We start from the raw sequence: 24047 nt of genomic DNA, 5'->3' as shown, positions 1-24047 counted from the left end.
TTTCAAACATATTAAATTGTTATGAGACCATGTCTAGTGTTGCTATAGTTACACACTATGTAGTCATTGTTGATTGCATCATTGATTGCAGTCCCCACAGGCTAATCAGGGACGACACTTTCCGCCTACTTGATTTTCGGTAAGGAGGGACTTCCTTGAAACTAAAAATATCATAAAAGCGGAAAGTGTTGTCCCTGATTAGCCTATGCGAACTGCACAGGCTAATCTGGGATGACACGTTACGCACATACATTAAGCCCAGTTTTCTCAGAACACGACTCCATTGTTTATACCCTCGGTATGAAGTAGAGGCATGTACTGAAATCACCACAGACTACTGTCAAGAGTGCCTATCTGTCCATAGACCCACATTTTTGTGGACCAATTTATCAGTATAAAACATTCAAACTTGAATCCATTGTTCCTCATAATAGGAACTTGTGCAAAAGACATTTTAACAATTGGACGGTAATAATTAAAATGTGATCCCTTTTAAAATTTCTAGATATATGCAACTTTGTCAAAAGAAGTTCTGCTAATAATGCTTTCATTGTAAAACATTCATATTTAAATGCATTGTTTCTAATGATATACATGTAGAATTGTTTATCAGTCTTTTTTGTTGTTACTTTTTAAAATTATAAGAGTTATGCCCCTTTATAAAACTTTAATAGAATATCTGCTGAATAAAGATTTTAGCAGCATTATAACCACAAAGATAATATCTGAAAACAAAAGGTCTAAACAGCATCCTGACCCTGGGTTCAAAGCTGCCCACACCAAGAGGTCATACATTTTATACCAACTTGCAAAGCAAAATAACTTTGAAATATTGTCCTTTGAAACCACAATGCACAAATGGTTTTATATTTTGTATGTAACCACGTATTGTGCTCTTATATAAACATGTAGTCATATCATACCCTTAGGGGTCAAAACAGGGTCACACACTTTTGTAACAACTTGCTGCATGTTATGGCCTGCCATGTCAAGGAAAAATGGTGGGGTAGTTGCAATTGTTAGTAATAAGCCCATTCTGTGGAATTCCAGCGTTTCATCTGCTACAAAGTCAATAATCGTATCATTTGACAATATACGTCATTTTATGTGAACAGCAAAATAATATACTTATGTTTAAAGACAACTTAACACTAAATGCTGCTGTTTTCTTCATCAAATACATTTAGATAAAATATTTACTTTATTTCATGCAAAACCTTTAACAATAGATCTTCATCAAGCTTACCAGCGAGTTTCAATTTCAGTTTGGTTCAATATAATTGTTGAATACACAGTCAAATGAACATTTAACAAGAAATAATAATCATAAGGTACATCTAGCTGACTACTTGTATGGATTCAACTAAAAAAAAAAAGATATTGAGGCGTAAGTTAAAGGGGCCTTTTCACAGATTTTGGCATTTTTTAACTTATTCATTAAATGCTTTATATCGATAAATGTAAACATTGGATCGTAAAAGCTCCAGTAAAAAATCAAGAATAAAATTAAAAAAAGGAAAATAACATTGCCCGGACCAGGTTTCGAACCAGTGACCCCTGGAGTCCTGCCAGAGTCCTGAAGTAAAAACGCTTTAGCCTACTGAGCTATTCCGCCGAGTACATATACTGGAAGTATTTTATACCTTATATAAGCAATCTTCGTAGTTTCACAAAATTTAACGACAAAAACAGAACTCTCCAAATTATTCAATCGTTTCGCATTGCAACGCTTTATAATTTTTAGGTTTTAAAATCGTCAAAAGATGCATATAATGGCTATATTAGACCATGGTAAATGTTCAGTATTACTGTTTCCTCACAAATATCATAACTAAAACGAAAATTTGCGAATCTGAAACAACTTTTTACAATTTTGTCAATTTACCAAAGCGTGAAAAGATCCCTTTAAGATTAACATCCCTTTATTAACGAGCTATTGGTCTTTCTTCACTTTCCTTTTCTTCTGTTTTGGCTGTTTTACATCTGAAAAACAGAAAACGTCATTTGATGTGTATGCGTATTTATGTACAGTACTACTAACATAAGAAGCAGCAAACATAACAATAAGAGCACCTCATAACGGGTGCCTACCCTCGGCTGCGGGTGCAGTTTTAAATAAATGAAAGCTTGTCGGAATTTTTTTTGAGGTCACAGTGAACTTGACCTTTGACCTAGTGACCCAAAAATGGGTGTGGCGTGTAGAACTCGTCAAGGTGCATATACATATGAAGTTTCAAAGTTGTAGGTGGAAGCACTTTGATTTTAGAGCAATATGTGAAGGTTTTAGCATGATGCGGACGACACGACGAGCTGGCTATGACAATACATCGGGTTTTTTTTCAGAAAAAAGCCGAGCTTAAAAGTATATTCATAAGATGTTCAGTATCATACATTTTGTTTAATAAGATGCTTAGCAAAGCAATATACTTGGTTACACATAGGCTTAGCAGATCAGTAAAAAACTGTTAAGAAAAGTAAAGACATTTAAATGAAAGACTCAATGGTGTCTTTGTTTCCAACTGAGAACTGAATGCTGTCAAATAGCCATGTAGATTCTGTCAAACAAGAAGGCCATATTGGCCCTTAAGTGCTCGCCCGAGTTCAATGTACACCAATTGTCATTAAGATTGGATACAAAATGTGGCCTATAGAGAGGCAACAAGCTAAAACTAAAACGACGCACATGACATTGGACGTAGATGGACCACAATAGCTCAACATGAGCACTTTGCCCTCAGGTAACCTTGACACAGAAACTTGTATTGAATAAATAATGGAAAAAAAGAAACCTGTTTCAGATCCTATAACATCTCTGAACATTTCTCGCTTCTTTTTATCTCCCTTCTGTAACATCGTCCAATCGTTTTTGCGCGTTTTAAAATGCTGCAGGGCAAAGTTCCGTACAATGTGACGTCCGAACATGTCTGACTTTAACCTGTCCTGTTTTTCCGCTAACTCCGTAGCGATGACTTCTCGAAGCTTCAGGGGAACATTCTTCCAGAAAATTCTAGAGTATGGCTGCCATTTTTGTGACAGGCAAGTTGAACCCAGCTTCCCTGTGAATCAGAATGTAAATAAATTTGAGGCATTTCATTTTATGAAAATTGTATGCAATTTTGTTTGGGTTCATTTCCGCAAACTTTTACCTTAGTCATAATTAACCCTTTCCCACTCAGAAGCTAAGTGAAAATGGCTATGTGCAAACAGTATAAAACCAGAGCAGGCTGCGAGAAACGCGCAGTGTGCTCAGGTTTCATGTAGGTAACTACTGGTTGGTAATGAAGCCTTTAAAACTTTAATACAGTAAGAAAGGTCTTTAATTAAATTTAACCTTCTTTGGGACAACAAATGCGTAAAAATACATATCTAAGTGGTAAAGGGGTGAGATGAATTTATTGAAATCATACTGATTTAAAAACAATCAAATTTGATTTACTTATACAAGACTAACCTTTACCTGTGGCTTCACATACATGTATGCAAGACAACACATATTTATGGGGTTGTATTGAGCCATCTTTTGTCACGTTTTTCAAACAGTTTGAAGTTAATTTGTGTCTAATATACGTTTAATCCTAGGTAGAGCTTTGTCTTGCATATGTGAAGCCTCAAGTAAACGTAAAACATATATAAGACAAAATATTTCTTCAAACTGTTTGAAAAACTATCAGAAGATGGCTCTATACAACCCAATAAATATACAAGGTTGGAATTAACAAGAGTTCAGCAGTCGGAGACATATGGCCCCCAAACAGGGTTTGAACTAGCAACCCCAATTTCAATACAGGTCATCGACTGTCAAAGGCAAATGCACATGTGAAGAATCATACCAATCAGTCAATTCGTTGAAAAGTTACACTTATTGATTTGAAACAATGTTCATACTTATTGTTACAGTGACCTTGACATTTGACCTAGTGACCCCTATAAAAATAGGGGTCAATTTCTGCCCAAGGCTAATACACATGAAAAGTGTCAGGCCAATTGGTCAATTCGTTGAAGACTTATTGACATTTATTGTGACCTTGACCTTTGACAAAGTGACCCCAATTACATTAGAGGTCATCTACTGTCTAAGGCAAATGCAAATGTGGAGTATCAAGCAAATCGGTAAATTCTTTGATGAGTTATTGATCGGAAATAATTTTCACACTGTGACAGTGACCTTTGACCCAGTGATCCCAATTTTAATAGGGTCATCTACTGTCCAAGGCCAACACACATGTGAAGTATCAAGCCAATCGGTCAATTCATTGATCAGAAACAAACTGGTCGACGAAAAGACTGACAGACATCCAGAAAAACAATACACCCCCTCTTCTTCGAAGGGGGGCATTATAAATTAGTTGGTAGAACAAAAGTATAAACAGTTATTAACTCTAAAACACACAAATGCCAATAACCATTGCAATTCAATTCTCTTCAAGTCTGCCTACTGGTTAGCTAGTATTTGTGGCACAGCAGTTCTTACTGGACGTTCTATTTAACAATTGAATTGTAACCCTTAAAAACAATTCGCTTCATCGAATACTTTACAGACGCATGTTTTTTTAAAGTTGACTGCAGCGATTTGTTCACAGGCAAGTTTTAGTTACACAATTGGAATGTTAACAAATTTTGTCACATTTAAGTAAGACCTCCACGCTGGGGATATTTATGGCATGTCCAAAAGAAGTCGCTAAACAAGGCCCGACCCGTGTTCTTGAGAATTTTGGTTGTCTGCTACAACCCAGGAGATTTTGATTGTTTATCCTCCTATACTCGTGTTTAACCAGAAAATGATGTGGTCAACAGCATCTCCCGTGTATAAATGCCATGAAAGTCATCAATTAAAAAAAAAATCATTGGAAATGGATATTCTGGTATTGGAAACAAACTGTAACTACCGATACTTATAACTTTTCAGAAAAGAAAAGTATCATTTTAACTCAATTTTGTTTCCATTTACTCAAATTATATAATATCCGGTACAGTGTAAAATACCCTCCCTTACTGACCCAAACTACGTGCCTCGTACATACCGGTACACACATCAAACAACTGTTTTGTTTACATTCACTTGTAGATAACAAACCCAGGTTATATCAGTAAATTTGTAATGAAATATTTCTTATTAATGAACGAATCCGCTTCTGTCTGCCTTATCTGACTGACTGTCATTTCTGTGCTTACATTCACCATGTATTACTACAATCCATTAAAACAAAACTAAGACACATCCGTGGAATACAGCGCTGATGGTCATTATTGACCATTTTCCGCAACAATATAGGAATATTCCCTTGTAATACAAAAAATGAGAATAACGGGTCACTTAACAAGGCAAAAAAACAGCATAAGATCTTTATTTAAATGTAAAACATGTAAATGAAAATTAAAAAATATGAAATTCAGAACAGTTAAACACAAGCAAGGGAAAGTAACCGTAGACTCACAGCCATTTTCGAGACCAGTCCCTCCTTGGTTTTCTCCCTTATAGCGGCACTCCTAAACGCCGCCTCCATCACGTGACTGCCACATGGGTCGCACGCAAGCATCGACACCTCGCCTGGCTGCAAGTCAAGAAATCCGGTCTCCAGCATCTTTACGTCGCGGAAATTCACGAGGTGTTGAAGGAGCAGAGAGCCATGATAGTTCACCTTCCTGATTGCAGGACGTGCTGAAGTCTCCTAAAAAAAAAACAACAGCCCAGCCGTTTTTTACCATGTACTTAGCTCCGTTTTATTCCCTTTACTTTCAATTTTAAATGTTGGTACACATTAAAGATTGGTACAAGGCTATACTGACTGCTTATATGCTAAACATTGATTGTTCAATTGTAAATATCCATAATAGACACAATGTATATTTTAACCCTTTGCATGCTGGGAAATTTGTCGTCTGCTAAAATGTCTTCTGCTGAATTTCTAAAATTAGCATTTTCTTCGATTATTTTCAAAGAATATTATCAGAAAAGCAAACAGTTTGGATCCTCATGAGACGCCACGTTCTGATCCAAACTGTTTGCAAAGGCCTTCAAAATACGGTTCCTGCACTGAAAGGGTTAAGTACCATACAAGCAGGAAAAATAAAACAACCCGATAATGAAAACTACAAGATTATTCTTTTGATACAGCAACCAAGAAATGCATTCACTAAGCTTTGCTTACCCTGCAGCAGTGCCATTTGCCAAATTAGCAAATAGCTACAAATAACCAATTTGGCTAAAGAAAATTCTATTTTGCTATCTTTGTTCCTTTATACGTACCCATGAAATAAACAAAATAAGTCGAATTTTGCCAAAGAGTCAAATTTGTAAAAGAAAATTTGTAGCCAGGAGAAGCCCGGACGAAAATAAGCATCACACATACATCATGGCTACCACTATGGAAGTTGTCGTGTGTCGTGAATGCTGCCAGCAAGGCTACACAAGAAGTTCTTCGTTCCTCTGGCTCCCAGCACTGAAGGCCTGTCATCAGCATCTGCAATAAGCCTCTCATTATCATGTGTTCGCTTGTTTAGTGGGAACTGCTGTCATTTCAATAGTACAAGTCCTAACAAGGCGGTCAGCTCACCATCCCACACTTTTCCTGGGATAGCTGATTTACTAGTACTGAGTGCTCATTCGTATCCCTTTAACACTTAGATACGTATTTTGGACACATTTGTAGTCCCTTAGAAAGTTACATTCAATAAAATACCTTTCTTACTAAATTCAAGTTTTAAAGGCTTCATTTCCAACCCTTATTTACTGACGAGTAGCAAACAGCATACTACCTGAAGAGACTGCGAGTTACTCAAAGACTGTTCTGGCTTTATGCTGGTTGCAAAAGCCATTTTCACTTTGCTTCTTATGGGGAAAAGGGTTACGACAGTAACTGACAACTGCCCTACTAGAATCAGAGGTAGGGGGAGAATGTCCATAGAAAGGATTACATAACAAGAGCACCGCATAGCGGATGCCAACGCTCAGCTGTGGGTGCATTTTGATTTTAGAGCCTATGGTTTTATATTAGATGTCAATGACCTTGAACTTTGACCTAGTGACCCAAAAATTGGGTGTGGCATGTAGAACTCATCAAGGTGCAGCTACATATGAAGTTTCAAAGTTGTTGGTGGAAGTACTTTGATTTTAGAGAGTTAAGGTTTTAGCCAACGCGGACGGCAGATGCCGGACGACGAGCTGGCTATGACAATACCTCGGGTTTTCTCCGAAAACAGCCAAGCTAAAAATGGGGATTGAACCTGCCATCCTTGCATTTGCTATTGTAATCCAGTGTCCTACCAACTAAAGTAGCTGGCTAAGTAGAATAGTGTTTAACTCATAGGCTGTTGTTCACAGACATTTGCCGATTTCAGAACATGTGCTCTTTTCAATAAATGCAGATGCTCCCCTAGTGGAAGCCTTGTTCAAAAGTAGGGCAAGGTCAAAATAAGATCAGTTGATGTATGTTCATACTGTAAACAAGAAACCGTCGGAGACGGGTGATGCTCCCCAAAGTTTTTTTTGTCACAATATTGCACTATATATTCAGATAAAAGGAAACGTCTTGAGGGCACAGTAGTTGGGGAGACAATAATTTTTTTAAAGAAAATTTCAAAGGGCCATAACTCTGTGAAAAACCATCCGACCAGAACACGCTGATAATATGCACATCTCCTCTTGGTAGTGAAGCTTCCCATAAAGTTGCATTGAATTCCGGTCATTAGTTGCTGAGAAATAGCCCGGACAGAAGAAGCGGCGACTATATGCTCCCCCCAAAATAAATTTTGGGAGAGCATAAAAATCGTCATCCATTCTAGAATCAAAGATTTGTACTAGCATTATTGATGTTAAATAAAAAGTGTTATTTCCCGTTCATCTTGTATAGACAAATTGACAAAGGAACAAACATATCATCAAACAAACAAACTCACAGGCTTCCCCTAAATATAATACTGAAAAGCTCATTTTGCAATTTATCAAGTACAGCATCAGAATTTTATTTAAATGTAAAAATGGTATTTTAGTATTGCAAGAAGCTATGGGTAAAATACCCATAGCGCATTAAACCAGGTTTTGACGCAGATATACATGAGGCCTAAATGTGTGTTTGCCATTCCAAGAATCATGCATAAACCTGAAATCACTATGAATGTTTATTCAAAGTTTTATATCATATCTTATGTACCGGTACTTTTTAAGCTATTTCAGTTTTTGTTTACAGACGGATGGACAAACAAACAGAGGGATAAAAAGCAACTATAAACTCATAGACCAATATTTATCTAAGTTTAACCCATTGATGCCTTGTGGACTCTCCCATTGTTCTAAATCGGATCAATTTATTTACATAAGAGGGCCAAGATGGCCCTAGTTCGCTCACCTGAGAGGAGTCGGTTCATTCAATCTTTACCAAATGTCAAACCTGACCTAGATATTGTCCAGACAAACATCCAGGTTAAGTTTCATCATTATTTCATCTGCCAGTCATGATCAATGTACCTATGAAGTTTCATGATCCTAGGCGTAAGCATTCTTGAGTTATAATCCGGAAACCATTTTTCTAAGTTGAGTCACCGTGACCTTGACAGCCATTGTGTGAATACGTTTTTTGGCGCTGTGACCTTGACCTTTGACCTAGTGACCTGATAATCAATAGGGGTCATCTCCGAGTCATGATCAATATACCTATGAAGTTTCATGAACCTAGGCATTAGCGTTCTTGAGTTATCATCCAGAAACCATTTTACTATTTCAGGTCACCGTGACCTTGACCTTTGACCTAGTGACCTGAAAATCAATAGGAGTCATCTGCGAGTCATGATCATTGTACCTATGAAGTTTCATGGTCCTAGGCATAAGCGTTCTTGAGTTATCATCCAGAAACCATTTTACTATTTCAGGTCACCGTGACCTTGACCTTTGACCTAGTGACCTGAAAATCAATAGGAGTTATCTGCGAGTCATGATCAATGTATCTATGAAGTTTCATGATCCTAGGCATAAGCGTTCTTGAGTTGTCATCCGGAAACCATTTTACTGCTTAGGGTCATCGTGACCTTGACCTTTGACCTAGTAACCTGAAAATCAATAGGGGTCATCTGCGAGTCATGATCAATGTATCTATGAAGTTTCATGATCCTAGGCATAAGTTATCTTGAGTTATCATCCGGAAACCATTTTACTATTTCGGGTCATCGTGACCTTGACCTTTGACCTAGTGACCTGAAAATCAATAGGAGTCATCTGCGAGTCATGATCAATGTACCTATGAAGTTTCATGATCCTTGGCATAAGCGCTCTTGAGTTATCATCCGGAAACCATCTGGTGGACGGACAGACCGACATGAGCAAAACAATATAGCCCCTCTTCTTTGAAAGAGGAGGGGGGCATAATGAGAAAACTGCCCCCTCCCAACAGCCATGTTATTCAACTGACCGGAACCATTTTTGAACTCAACGCTCGTATCAAGGAAACAAATGTTCTGAGCAAATTTCATGAAAATTGGGCCAAAAATGTGACTTCTACTGTGTTCACATGTTTTCACTATATACATTTAGAGAAAAATGCCCCGCCCACTGGCGGCCATGTTTTTTCACCGATCCCGACCATTTTCAAACTCGTCCAAGATATCGATAAAACCAATGTTTTGTCCAACTTTCATGATGATTGGGCAAAAATTGTGACTTCAAGAGTGTTTACAAGGTTTCTCTATAGCCAAATAGGGAAAACTGCCACTATATACATATAGAGAAAAATGCCCCGCCCACTGGCGGCCATGTTTTTTCACCAATCTCGACCATTTTCGAACTCGTCCGAAACATCAATTGAACCAATGTTTTGACCAACTTTCATGATAATTGGGCAAAAATTGTGACTTCTAGAGTGTTTACAAGGTTTCTCTATAGCCAAATAAGGAAAACTGCCCCGCCCACTGGCGGCCATGTTTTTCAACGGATCGGAACCACTTTTAAACTCAACCAAGATATCATTATGACAAACATTTTGACAAAGTTACATGAAGATTGGGCATGAAATGTGACTTCTACAGTGTTTACAAGGTTTTTCATTTTTTTGAACTAGTGACCTAGTTTTTGACCCGACACAACCCAGTTTCGAACTCGGCCGAGATTTCATTGGGACAAAGAAATGTGGCCTCTAGAGTGTTTACGAGCAAATGTTAACGGACGGAGGGAAGGACATACGATGGACAAAGACCGGTCACAAAAGCTCACCTGAGCAATCATGTGAGCTTAAAATTAAGGATGTCTAGTATATTTATTTCTGTATTTAGAACATTTCTTACAGAAATTCCTTTAAGCAAACAGCGTAGACCCTGAGACGCCGCATCATGTTTGCCAAGGACTTTTTTCTAGACACTAGGCATAAACGGGTTAATTTTATAGTTTATATTCTTTTCCCTCTATTTTAAGCTACTCACCTTTGACCACTTGCTACACATAAAACTATAGTAACTTAAAACTTACTTCACTTTTCTTTTTAATTATCACCACATTCAGTTTTGCGGACATATGAACTGCGGACATATGAACTGCGGACATATGAACTGCAGACATATGAACTGCGGACAGATGAACTGCGGACAGATGAACTGCGGACAGATGAACTGCGGACATATGAACTGCGGACATATGAACTGCGGACAGATGAACTGCGGACAGATGAACTGCGGACAGATGAACTGCGGACAGATGAACTGCGGACATATGAACTGCGGACAGATGAACTGCGGACAGATGAACTGCGGACAGATGAACTGCGGACATATGAACTGCGGACAGATGAACTGCGGACATATGAACTGCGGACATATGAACTGCGGACATATGAACTGCGGACATATGAACTGCGGACATATGAACTGCGGACAGATGAACTGCGGACATATGAACTGCGGACATATGAACTGCGGACATATGAACTGCGGACATATGAACTGCGGACATATGAACTGCGGACATATGAACTGCGGACAGATGAACTGCGGACATATGAACTGCAGACATATGAACTGCGGACAGATGAACTGCGGACATATGAACTGCGGACATATGAACTGCGGACCTGCGGACAGATGAACTGCGGACAGATGAACTGCGGACAGATGAACTGCGGACATATGAACTGCGGACAGATGAACTGCGGACAGATGAACTGCGGACAGATGAACTGCGGACAGATGAACTGCGGACAGATGAACTGCGGACATATGAACTGCGAACAGATGAACTGCGGACATATGAACTGTCATCAGTCTAGCAGATGAATACTTCAATACCTATTTTATTACTAGTAGTATTAGCCATTTAAGCTCCATGAGAGACTTATTTAGCTACCAGAACTGTGTTTTTTTCATACACATGCATACCTGGATGATACTTTAGTGACCTAAGAATATTTGTTTGGTATACCCAAACAGTGAGGGCAAACCTATAGTCCACATCAGTGAAACAGTAAAAGGGGACATAAAAGCAGTGTATAATATTTTGAACAAGAGATGTGTTTGTCAAAAACACAATGCCCCCTATTGCGCCGCTTTGAAGCCATATATTTGACCTTTGACCTTGAAGGATGACCTTGACCTTTCACCACTCAAAATGTGCAGTTCCATGAGATACATATGCATGCCAAATATCAAGTTGCTATCTTCAATAATACAAACGTTATTGCAAAACTTTAACCAAGGTTAAAGTTTTGGGACAGACAGACAGACAGACAGACAGACAGACAGACAGACAGACAGACAGACAGACAGACAGACAGACAGAGACAGACAGACAGGACAAAAACAATATACCCCCGATCTATCGATCCGGGGGCATAAAAAGGGGGCATAGCTTGTTAATGTAACTTGCTAAAACTTCAAATCATAAGGAACAAATTCCCGTAAGTTTGAATAATGTACCGGCATGTTAAAAAGTGCGGGAGAACATGTGGAGGCTAGTCTGTGTCTAAAGACAGACTGACAGAAAATCAGATGGACATCACAAAACGCCCATGGTGATTCTAGTATACCCCTTTATAATTAAAATGTATATAATCACATACACAAAAAGGTATGTTAAGATTTTCACCTTAGCAAACATTACGTATTACTCACCTGCAGGATGCTGTCCTGTTTACATGTGAGTTTCTCTGCAGTTTCCACCATGGCAACCAGGACACCATAGTTACGAGCGTCTAACACAGCAGAAATACAGTTGTTCAGCTCATCAACAACTGATTTGAACTGCAGTAAGAATCACAAGATCATATGTCAGTTAAGTCTGTTTTGTTTTGTTCAAAATTTGCTCCTTTACCAATAAAACAAGAGGGCCATGATGGCCCTGTATCGCTCCACTGTTTTTTTATGCGAACAAAAATCAACATTTTTTCCCACAGCTTCGTGACCCAATTTCCGATGGTCTGTATAAACATTGATTTCCAAAACATAAAATAAATAGTTGTGTATCTGCTTACATATGATAAACATCTCATATGCTTCAAAAAGTAAAGATAATGTCTACAAACCGACGCAAAAAGACTTGATTCCCATGCATGCATGTAGGTTTGTTGTCGTTGTTGTGACCTTGGAACTAATTATGTAAACAACGTCTTAGACTGGTCCGCGCATATGCAGAAATGTTTTCAATCGTGCTTTTGAACTGATGGGTTATCATATTAACGGCAAAAAAAAATTATAAATTTAATTTCTTTGTAGATATGGGATGATTAAGTACCAAATGCCATTCTCGACCTTCCATTAGACCATAACTCCTTCTGAAGAGTTTGTTTTCGTTTTGAAATCAGGGCTTCTGGTTTCAAAAAGCAGAAATTGCTCATGATGAGCAATTTCTCCTTTTATCACTAATCTCTTTCAATTTGGGGCAGTCCAAAATGTGTCGTTTGGTAAAGGGTTAACATTAATGGATAGTTAACATGTTGGTCTACCTTTCACGCTCGACATGTATGCATTTATCTCTTATAATTACAAAGTTATTCCAAGTGTATTTTGATAAACTTTTAGTTTGAGAAGAAAATAGTTTATTCATCCCATAATGAATAAATAGCAAAAACGCATAAACATGCAAAGTTCAACAACTTCCTGTGGCCATGTTTTTTGACGAATCAAATTTTCTTGAACAACTTTTTAATGGGAGCCTTCAAGGGATAAATTTTGCCCCAGGGGCATTATTTGAACAAACTTGGTAGAGAACTATAAGATGTCACTACATACCAAATTTGGTAGCCCTAGGCCCAATGGTTATGGACAGAAAGATTTTTAAAGTTTGCACAAAAGAGGCTATATATAAGCTTATGTTCAGTTTTGTGACCCCCGGGGCAAGGTCAAATTTGAGCCCAGGGGAATAATTTGAACAAATTTGGTAGAGGACTATTAGATGTCACTACATACCAAATTGAGTAGCTGTAGGCTCTATAATTATAAACAAGAAGATTTTTAAAGTTTGCACAAAATAGGCCTTATTTAAGCATATTTTCATATTTGTGACCCCCGGGGCAGGGTCAAATATGACCCCAGGGGCATAATTTGAAACAACTTGGTAGAGAATTTTAAGATTTTAATACATACCAAATTTGGTATAAATACTAGTAGGCCCAATTATTATGGACAAGAAGATTTTTAAAGTTTGCGCAAAATAGGCCCAATATAAGCATATGTTCAATTTTGTGACCCCTGAGGGAACGGTAAAAAATTTGATCCCAGGGGCTTAATTTGAACAAACTTGGTAGAGGACTATTAGATGTCACTACATACCGAATTTGGAAGCCCTATGCCATACAGTTATGGACAAGATCTTTAAAGTTCGCACAAAATAGGCCTTATTTAAGCGTATGTTCATTTTTGTGAACCCCGGGGTAGGGTCAAATTTGACCCCAGGGGCATAATTTGAACAAACTAAGTAGAGAACAATTAGATGTCACTACATACCGAATTTGATAGCCCTATGCCATACGGTTATGGACAGGAAGATTTTTAAAGTTTGCACAAAATAGGCTTTATATAAGCATATGTTCATTTTTGTGACCCCCGGGGCAGGGTCAAATTTGACCCCAGGGGCATTATTTGAACAAACAAAGTAGAGAACTATTAAATGTCACTACATACCAAATGTGGTAGCACTAGGCCCAATGGTTATGAACAAGAAGATTTTTAAAGTTTGCACAAAATAGGCTTTATACAAGCATATGTTTATTGACCAATTTATTGAGCCCGGGGCGGGGTAAAATTTAACCCCAGGGGCATAATTTGAAAGAGGTTCACCCCAGGAACATTTGTGAGAAGTTTTATCAGAATTGGACTTTTAGTTTAGGAGAAGAAAATGTTTAGAGAAAAAGTTAACGCACGGACGCACGGACGGACAAAGGACCATGGCATAAGCCCCGCTGACCTCTGGCCAGTGGAGCTAAAAATAAAATATTGTTCTCAAATAACTTTAACTACAAAATATTCCCAATCGAAAGTTTTAACAAATATTTTTTTGGAAAAGATTCATTTCCCTATTCAGCTCTGTAAGACTAAAGTTGAATCTAAGTAAATATAATTTTCAAAACATTTTATTCTAAATATTGAAGTATTTGTTAGCAAAACAAACAACAACACCAATTGCCCAAGTCAAATTGACATGATATTTCCTAATTCAAAGGGCCCCATTCCCAAAATGGTGCAATACTAAACACAATGCAGTGTATGTCCATATTTTATGCACTTTTACCTAATGATTAGTACTGATACAAATTACCTATGAATTCATTAAAGTGCCTAATAACAGTGTCATGCACATCATACATTATATCTATTTATAGTATCACTAAGAAGTTAACAATTAGCAATAATGATACCAAATAATGTTATTTGAAGGGAAAACAAGAGATGTGTTTGTCAGAAACACAATGCCCCCTTCTGCCCCGCTTTGATTAAAAAAATATTTTTTTATCATTTGGCAGGTTCAGATAATTATCTCCCTTTGAAGCTTATTACTTCCCTTGGATTGGTTTTTTGACCTTTGACCTTGAAGGATGACCTTGACCTTCACCACTCAAAATGTGCAGCTCCGTGAGATACACATGCATGCCAAATATCAAGTTGCTATCTGAAGGGACATAGAAGTTTTGAGTATTTTTCAAAACCTAAACGCAAAACCTAAGCGCAAAGAGTGACGGAAAGACAGACAGACAGATGGTCCGATCACTATACGCCCTCCTTCAGGGGCATAAAAAACAAGCAAATAATTAAAACACTTATTAAAAGTAATATTTTTTTACAAAGAAATTTGACATACTCACATTCCAAACATTAAACATACCGAATAACATTTTCTTACAAGTTACAACACAGACAATTATAGAGCTTGACATAAGTACGTTCCTTTGCTACAGTTAAAAAGCACCAATACATACTATGTCTTTATCCCTGCACTTTCTGATGAATGTCTGCAGCACATAGTTTGCAGCTGCGTGGGTAGCAAACTGCAGTAACCTGTTGTGAAACAGCCTCTCAAACAGCTTCCTGAAGAGCTCCTCAGAACACAGACCGATTATCTGCTCCACCAGGAACGACCCTATACTGTCAGCAGCAACTGGCGGCAAACTAGAGAAGGAGATAACATTACAGCTTTGTATCAATAAATTATTAAACACCATTTGATCTTTTGGTTTGATGTTGTTTTGTATGTTTGTCGAAGAGCTTGACGAAAATTTGTTGAAATACGTTTAAACCTAGTTATTTGAGCTTAATTGGATCAAAAGCCTAATGCTTATTTCAACACTCTTGAGTCTTAAGTCTTCAGTCTGTAACCTGTTGAAAGCCAGTTTTTGTTTGGTGCCTTTAGGGAAAATCTACCACAGTGGGGATCGAACCTCTCACCTACGGGTTGTTATGCCAAAACTAAATTCACCACGCCACGGCAACCTTACTAAGTTATGAAATAATAAGTTTACCCTCAAGAGCTATTTATCAATTAATTAGCTAACACCACACCAACCAATCATTGCATTCTCAGGATTTAAAAAAATGTTTTTGGAATAGTTCAAACTTTTTTTTTTCTTTATGCAATCATGCCTGATAATTTACTACTGCTAATTGTATATGCTAGTAAACCTCTATCTCATCAAATAAACTCTGCTTTCTATGCAACCGGAATGATGAACATTTATTCAACCATATTGGACAGTACCATGAACAACACTTATGGAATCATGTACTACATTTGACCAAGAAGAAACAGTTTTGTTGCGCATTATGTCATGTCATGCAATATTCTTTCCTAGAGTAAAAGAAAATATAAGCAACCCTGCTTCAGAATGAAATGATGCAGATACAGTTACCAAGTTGACTTGAACATAGATCAAATGTCACCATTGACCTCATCTTCATTTATAAAATGAAATAATTTGCAATCGCAATATTGCTATTGTCAAAAGCTGCAATACTGTGAATATGTTGACCACAAATTGTATGCACTTTCTTTAGTTAAAAAAAGGTTTGCTGAGACTTCTCTCTTTTCTTTCATAAAAACTAAACAAAAGAATCTAATTTGTACATAATTTACAGCAATTTCTAGTTTAAATTTTAGTGAATGCTTACAGATTGTACAAAGAGGGTATACCATCAATAATAAACTCAGACAAAGCACAAAATAAATAATTTGATGACTGTGTTCAACTTTATATTCAGCAGTTTAAAAGTACAGTTCACATACTTGACCTGTTCCACATCGTCCTTGATCCTTGACCTTTTGATGACCTTATTAATTGCCTTTTGACAAAGTTCAGCGTTGGCTTTATTGAGCACCAAGAGTAGAGTCTGCAGGATGGGATTAGCGTTGCTTTCTGTGATGTAAACTGAAACCATAAATATATATTTGTTTACACTCAGTTTCATATCCAGTAGTGAGTAGGGATAATAGTAAATAGACACACAAATTTATAGGGTTTGAAAAGGCCCTTTAAGGTAAAAATTATCAGGAAATAATGATAATTCTTTTTTTCCAATAATTCTTTTGGTAGAAGCGCTGCATATACAAGGGTCAGAATTTGTAAACTCAGACTTTAAAAAATTTATGAAAAAGAATGGAGTTGATTTTTTTACAACACAGAATATATCAAAAGCCAATTACGCGGAGAGAGTTATTCGTACATTGCGTAGTATGATGTATTTTGAAAGAAAGGTGTTAACAGTTTTCAAAAATTTCAATTGACCCAAATTGTAGATTTTTACTAGGTCCTCAAATATACACCAAATGAAACTTCAGCTGTACCAGCAGGCTGAAAATTATACTATGGACTAAATAATTGAATATGAGCTATGCCCTGAGAATACAATGCTGTATGCATAAAGTTTCATCCCAGATTAGACTTCGCAGTCTGCACAGGTTGATCAGGGATGACGCTTTTCACTTTGATGGAGGAATTTTCTTTAAAGGAATATCCAGTTTAAATGGAAAGTATCATCCCTGATAAGCCTGTGCAGACTTCACAGTCTAATCTGGGAAAACTCTTTACACATATGTATTTAGCCCCATTTTTCCACAGCCAGGCTTATGTATAGAAGACAAACATTATTTACAAAGACAAGTAATATAATTTTTAAATGTTTCTTAGAGACTTGTAAAAACTCTCTTTTAACAATTGTTCATTATACATAGTTTACATTACAAAATTTCAGTAAACCTGATAATCAAAAAACTTAATTTTTTACCACCAAAATTTTCCAGTCTAAAAATAGTTTTGTACACAAATTTCAACTGCTTCCGAAATGCTGCTGGCACATCAAAGTCTTGGAAGTGAATATCCTTCTGTTTCCTGTCTAAAAAAAGTCACAGTAGTTTATTAAGTGGAACAAAGAATTATTCACAGCTAACTGAAACTTTTACTGAAGAATAAGAAATCGTAAAAGATATTGATCATGCATGTGTATTTCAAAGTTTATGAGGCCTTCTCTGCTTGCAGCTGCATTACATGTATGTGTGGACCCGGACCCATATTCACCAAGAAATTCTTAGACTTAAGTCTAAGAATAAAGAATATTCTTTAAATTAATATATTCAAGAATTGCTTGAATTTTGAGTCAAACTTGGCATTAAACACCTCTATCTTTATCATTCTTCATGTAGAACGTATTGTTAATCACATAATCACCAGCGAAGGCCTGTTTATATTCAAACACTGAACCCATTTTTCTTGGTTCAAAGTCTGTTCTTTATTCTTAAGTCTAAGAATGGATTGGTGAATACGGGTCCCGGAGTGTGTCCCAGCACTCCTTCCTAATTAACTTAGAAGACTCAAGAAAATTTGGGATGACTTTTGAATTATATCTGAAATATCTAGCTTTGTAGTTGTTTATGACTTTTTTTCAATTTTGATGTTGTATTGTGCAGGGATATCATATATAACAGTATCTTTGGGACACTCCTCCTGTCCAGTATGGTGAACACAAACCAAACTCATATAATCAATGTCTGCATTTAACAATACATATGGAAGTATATTTCGAATTGTGAATGTCTTTTAAGTTTAAAGTAAAAGTGTGTTTTTTTTCGTTAAAATTTTGGTCCGGTACAGGGACCCATTCCCAAGGGAAAAAAGTATATGTTTTTCCCAAATGGGACCTACAAATTCCCAATTGCAAGTTTCCGAAATTTAGTATTTGTTTTACTAAGAATCAACATTTAATTCATCCCAAGTCAAGCTCTGTAAATTGAACTTAAATTAATATAATATTAAAATCACATGTAATGTCAATTTTAAAGTAGTTCTTAGCATAAAATCATAAACACTTATTTCAATTAGTGAAAACGACACCATTTTTCCCAATCCAAAGGGACCTGGCCCCATTCTCAAAATGGTGAAAAAAAACACACTGTGCAAATTACAACATCTTGTCATGATTATTATGTCTATTACAAAATTCAAGAAACAAAAAATCTAAACCATACCTGGTTCATTCTTCTTTGAGTAATTTCTTGATCCTTTACTTTTCAAAATCTTTTCATCAACAAATGTCCCACCAAGGATTTGAAGCATAGACCTGACTATATGTGACATGTGAGTGTGCGTTAAACACTTCTCCAAATTGTTCAATATGTGCTCACAAAGACTTAAAATCTTTAGAATGAGTTGGTCCTCAGATGAATCTTCACTGCAGTTATCAATGTCAAACTGCGAAACCTGTTCAGCAAACAGTTTGGGTGAGACCAGTACACATTTTTGTACCACATGACTTGCAGAAGAATCATTGCACACCGCATCCCAATCAGTTGCAAAAATCTGCAGGAGTGATGCAACATTTGCGCATGATGCATGATTGATCAGCAGTTCAATTATAGCACTGGTTTCTGGGTGTTTGCAGACTGCAACAGCTTCTTGGGTTAGTTGACTGAAGATGTTATCAATAACTTGGACTGAAATGGAAATGAAAGACGCTTACCATAAGTTACCACGTATAACAAGCAGTGTTTTACCTCCAAATTTCAAATAAAACAAGATGTGTTTGTGAAGCACTATGTCCCCATATATTTGACCTTTGACCTTGGAGGATGACCTTGACCTTTCACCACTCAAAAGGTGCAGCTCCATGAGATACACATGCATGCCCAATATCAAGTTGCTATCTTCAATACTGGTATTGCAAATGTGTACATAAAATGAGCGATTTTTACCCATATATTTGACCTTTGACCTTGAAGGATGACATTGACCTTTCACCACTCAAAATGTGCAGATCCATGAGATACAAATGCATGCCAAATATGAAGTTGCTATCTTCAATATTGCAAAAGTTATGGCAAAATGTTAAAGTTGGAGCAAACAAACAAACAAAGCAACAAAACAACAGACAGGGCAAAAAACAATATGTCCCCCCACTATAGTGGTGGGGGACATAAAAAGCTTGTGCACGTTATACATTGATACAACGCTATCATGGCTGCTACATTGCAAAACTTTGTTATGGTATCGTTAATAATCAAAATGGCCGTCATTTTTACTTTCCAGAAAACTAAAACCTATAATCTTACAGACTAAAGGGGCCGTTGCCAAAACAACAAGAAGTCAGTACTGGTAGATATGAACCGGTTAAAAGAAGTTTTGGGCAAAAATAAATTTGTTTGAATAAAGTTGCGGACATTTCTTTGTTTGTGTTTTTACACTTCTTCATTGATGAATTCCGATGGGGACTGTTGTCGACATAGCGGAGAGCAGGCAAAGGTAGGTGTGAACGACGTCTTTTATGTGGGTAACGGTAGGTGTGAAAGTGCGTCTTTTTGCACTTCATAATTGATTTCCAGCTTAAATTGAGTAATTTGTGCCACAACTTGTTGAGATGCTAATTGAAATTTGAGACACTAATATACACGTGAGAATGTGAAAATATGTAATTGCATTTTGTGTGTATAAATATTGAACGTTCAATAGTGGTGTCATAAACATGCGTTTGCAATTGTCTGAACGCAACATCAGACATTGACAGAAGACCACTCTAGACAACGGCAAAAGAACCACAAAGACAACAACAGCCCTTTTTAAAATTGTCAAATATAGTGCTATGCAACCCATGCTCCTGAGTATATAAATGCTTCTTCGTTGAAGAGTGCAAATTTAAACTTTCCAATGACCCGGATTAATGATTGCACAATATAACAAGAGTGCCAAACTGTCACAAGATACGCCCGTTCGAAGGTTTTGGACACCATGCTCAATGCTTGAAATGCACTAAGTGACCTCGAGACCTAGTTATTGACCCGGCATGACCCATATTTGAACTTGACCTAGATATCATTTAGACGTAACATCTGACTAAATTCGGTGAAGATCAGATGAAAACTACTTCAATTAGAGAGCGGACACCATGCTAAATGCTTGAAATGCACTAAGTAACCTCGTGACCTCGTTTTTGACCTGGCATGACACATATTCGAACTTGACCTACATATCATCTAGACACAACTTCTGACCAAATTAGGTGAAGAGCAGATGAAAACTACTTCAATTAGAGAGCGGACACCATGCTTAATGCTTGAAATGCACTAAGTGACCTCTTGACCTAGTTTTTGACCCGGCATGACCCATATTTGAACTTGACCTACATATCATCTAGACACAACTTCTGACCAAATTTGGTGAAGATCGGGTGAAAACTACTTCAATTAGAGAGCGGACAACATGCTTAATCCTTGAAATGCACTAAGTGACCCCTTGACCTAGTTTTTGACCCAGCATGACCCATATTCGAACTTGACATAGATATTGTCTAGACACAACTTCTGACCAAGTTTGGTGAAGATCGGATGAAAACTATTTGAATTAGAGAGCGGACACTGCTGTGGACGCCGCCCGCCAAGGGTGAAACTATAATACGTCCCGTTTTTAAAAAACGGGCGTATAAAAATGGAAGCCATTTTCCATCCGATTTTCAGGTCTTGAACTCTGTTATGGCTATAAAAAATCGCATGCGCGTTATACATGGGGGCACGCTATATACGGTAACTTACGGTTACTTATTTTGACACACCAGAAACCCAAGATTCATCTCACTATCCACTTCATGTTGCAAGGCTGAAGGTTCACAATGCTTTCTTGTTAAATTTTAGGCTTATTAAAACCCCAGAAAATAGGCTAAATTTTAATTTGTTTCAGAGGCTAGTTGCAATAATTCAACACTCAGCTTTATACCGGTAACCCTGCAAAATTTGATCTGAAATGCAAGGGCTAAGGAACACTGAAACTGTAAAAACTTATCCATGTGTACCTGTCAAAACCACAAACCAATGCAAATGGAACCATTAAAGAACAAAATAATTTAATTTTTTTTACTTTGTTTTTTGTAATGCACTCTATATCCACCGGATTCCACCATCATGGAAATCTCTCAAAATGTTGCAGACTTAAAGTGCCGCTATTGGTTAGGTTGCAGTACACCAATCTTTTTCACATGGTAATTTATGATGACATCAAAGATGTTAATGCTTTTCAAATATTTGAACTGTTCCAAATTTCAACTTAAAAACGTAAAAAATGCTATGTTAGCGTTTCCGATCGCCAAAATCGCCAAAGGCGATTGAATCTTTCAGCCGGCGATTAAAGTTTAAAATGTGAATGAAAATGGCGATTGCAAAATACCCTGATATTTCTCTATAAGTATATAATATTCCCTACTTTTAAAGAGAACTCGGCACCGATTTCCACATGTAATCGCCATAAAAGCTCCAGGTGGTAATAGATAGTCCACTGATAAGAGATAACCGGATGCCCTTATCGTATATTCAAGCCACATAACACAGTCATGTATGCTGACAGATGCATCACGGGAAATTTTCGGGTAACTTTCCAGTCGCCAAACTGTGATATTTAACGTCCAATCAGTTACGAGAATGTTTATGGAGGCGGAGTTATATAGCGAGTATTATTTTTGATTGACGTCGGTCACAGAGTAAGCATTTATCGCAGGTTTATTAACAATGAATCACAGTTGTAGCATTAACATGTGATATAAAACCGGTAAATAAAGCAGTACATTAAAGGAGGTTTCGGGCATCATCATCACACCTATTTACCGTACTGTAAACAACCATTAATTAAGAGAAGTTAATTGCAATTGGTGAGCAGTGTAAATTTACTTACGGCGAGTAAGTTGTGAAAAACAAAACCCGTTAATAATTTGATGCGGTAACAAATTAAATCCAGTGCATGTATATTTTATCAGGTCTATTTGTAGAACTGATTTACACCGTTTTTCTACAGCCACATGATAATAACTATTCACTATACATTAATACCGGTATGCCATGTAGAACCCGTGTTATAAGAAAGAGCGCGAAATAATTGCTGTCGTCTGCAATGCCAAGTTCTACGCATGCAAAGCATGCTTTTTTAAAAACAGACGATGTGTAACTAAAAATAGCCTAGCCGCTCAGTACATGGAGTATTTAAGACTTACAAATTTACCGGTACGTTTGAATAAATTATATATTGCAACTATGGAAAAATATGTCAATTCAAGAATACATTGAGTTAAATGTATTTTTCAAGAATCAAGAAGCACCAGACTACGGCAAAAATTATTGGGAGAAGGGGGGGGCGAATAGGAGTTACGCAAGACCCACCCAATCAAAGACCGGGGCAAATCTGAAAGATCTTACATTGTATACAGTTTATGCCAGTGCATGAAAATAAATATAAATGGAAATAAAAATAAACATGAAATTATTTGATTTCACGTAACAAATAATTTATTTAAATGTGTCTTCAATGATAATTTAATACAGTCATTATTGATACCTATAGATTCATGATAATGATTATGTGGTTCATTTAGAAAATAAGGTTATAATGTGGGTCGTCATCGTAGTGCTGAAATTTGGCTACTAATTTTTTTTCCTTAGCGCCAACCTAGAAAAATGTAAATAATGTTTTGAAACATTGTCGTTTTATTAAGGGTGCATGCAAAGGATAGTGTCCGTATGTTGTAATTCAGGTAACTTTGTGCTTTTGAAGTGTATTCATCGCTTTCCTTAATTGGTCACAAACAATGTCTGTTTAGTGATGTGCACTGATCAGCTGCGGAGAACTGCCATTGTGTTTATGAAGAGGTGCATATGGACTCCCAGAGCCGTCACAGCAAAAATTATCAAAAGCTCTGAGAGTCCGTTTGTATAGACTAGTCCGTTTGTATAGACTATTTCCGAGGCTAGCATTGCATTTTAGTGTTTTAGTAGATCGATTGCAATTACAAATATTTGGTGATTGAGTCACGGTGTAGGCATACATTGCTGTATATTTTTTTACTGATAAGAATACAGACATTCATGATGTGCAATGCCATTTTAAACGTCAATTAACGTCCGAATATATTGTCGTGTCCGAATATATATATAATTATAATAACAAAAATCATACCATCAATTGAATTGTCATCCTGTAAAACTTCTTTTATACGTTTGTAGTAATTTAAAGTATCTTCGGTCAACGTTTTAAATCGAGACTGTTTGCCTTTAAAACTCATTTTCCTACAGCCAAAATGTAGCACGTGTTATTGTTTATTTTGACAAAAGCGGAAGCTATTCTTTC

General features: G+C 36.9%; 1 protein-coding gene across 1 annotated transcript; it reads right to left on the bottom strand.

Annotated features, from left to right (window-relative positions):
* Window positions 1-526: 526 nt before the first annotated feature.
* On the bottom strand, window positions 527-24042 carry LOC127845118 (nucleolar protein 9-like). The gene is made up of 10 exons (XM_052375817.1): window positions 23877-24042; window positions 18920-19384; window positions 17683-17790; window positions 16685-16826; window positions 15384-15573; window positions 12085-12213; window positions 6351-6461; window positions 5436-5669; window positions 2790-3056; window positions 527-1983 (listed from the first exon to the last, which is right to left on the bottom strand). Exons 1-9 carry the CDS (start codon window positions 23980-23982, stop codon window positions 2982-2984), a joined length of 1560 nt encoding a protein of 519 aa, XP_052231777.1. The 5' UTR covers window positions 23983-24042; the 3' UTR covers window positions 527-1983; window positions 2790-2981.
* Between the last annotated feature and the right edge of the window lie 5 nt (window positions 24043-24047).

The sequence above is a fragment of the Dreissena polymorpha genome, chromosome 9, assembly GCF_020536995.1.
Source record: "Dreissena polymorpha isolate Duluth1 chromosome 9, UMN_Dpol_1.0, whole genome shotgun sequence".
NCBI classification, from domain to species: Eukaryota; Metazoa; Mollusca; class Bivalvia; order Myida; family Dreissenidae; genus Dreissena; species Dreissena polymorpha.
This window is presented reverse-complemented; position numbering and strand designations above follow the sequence as displayed.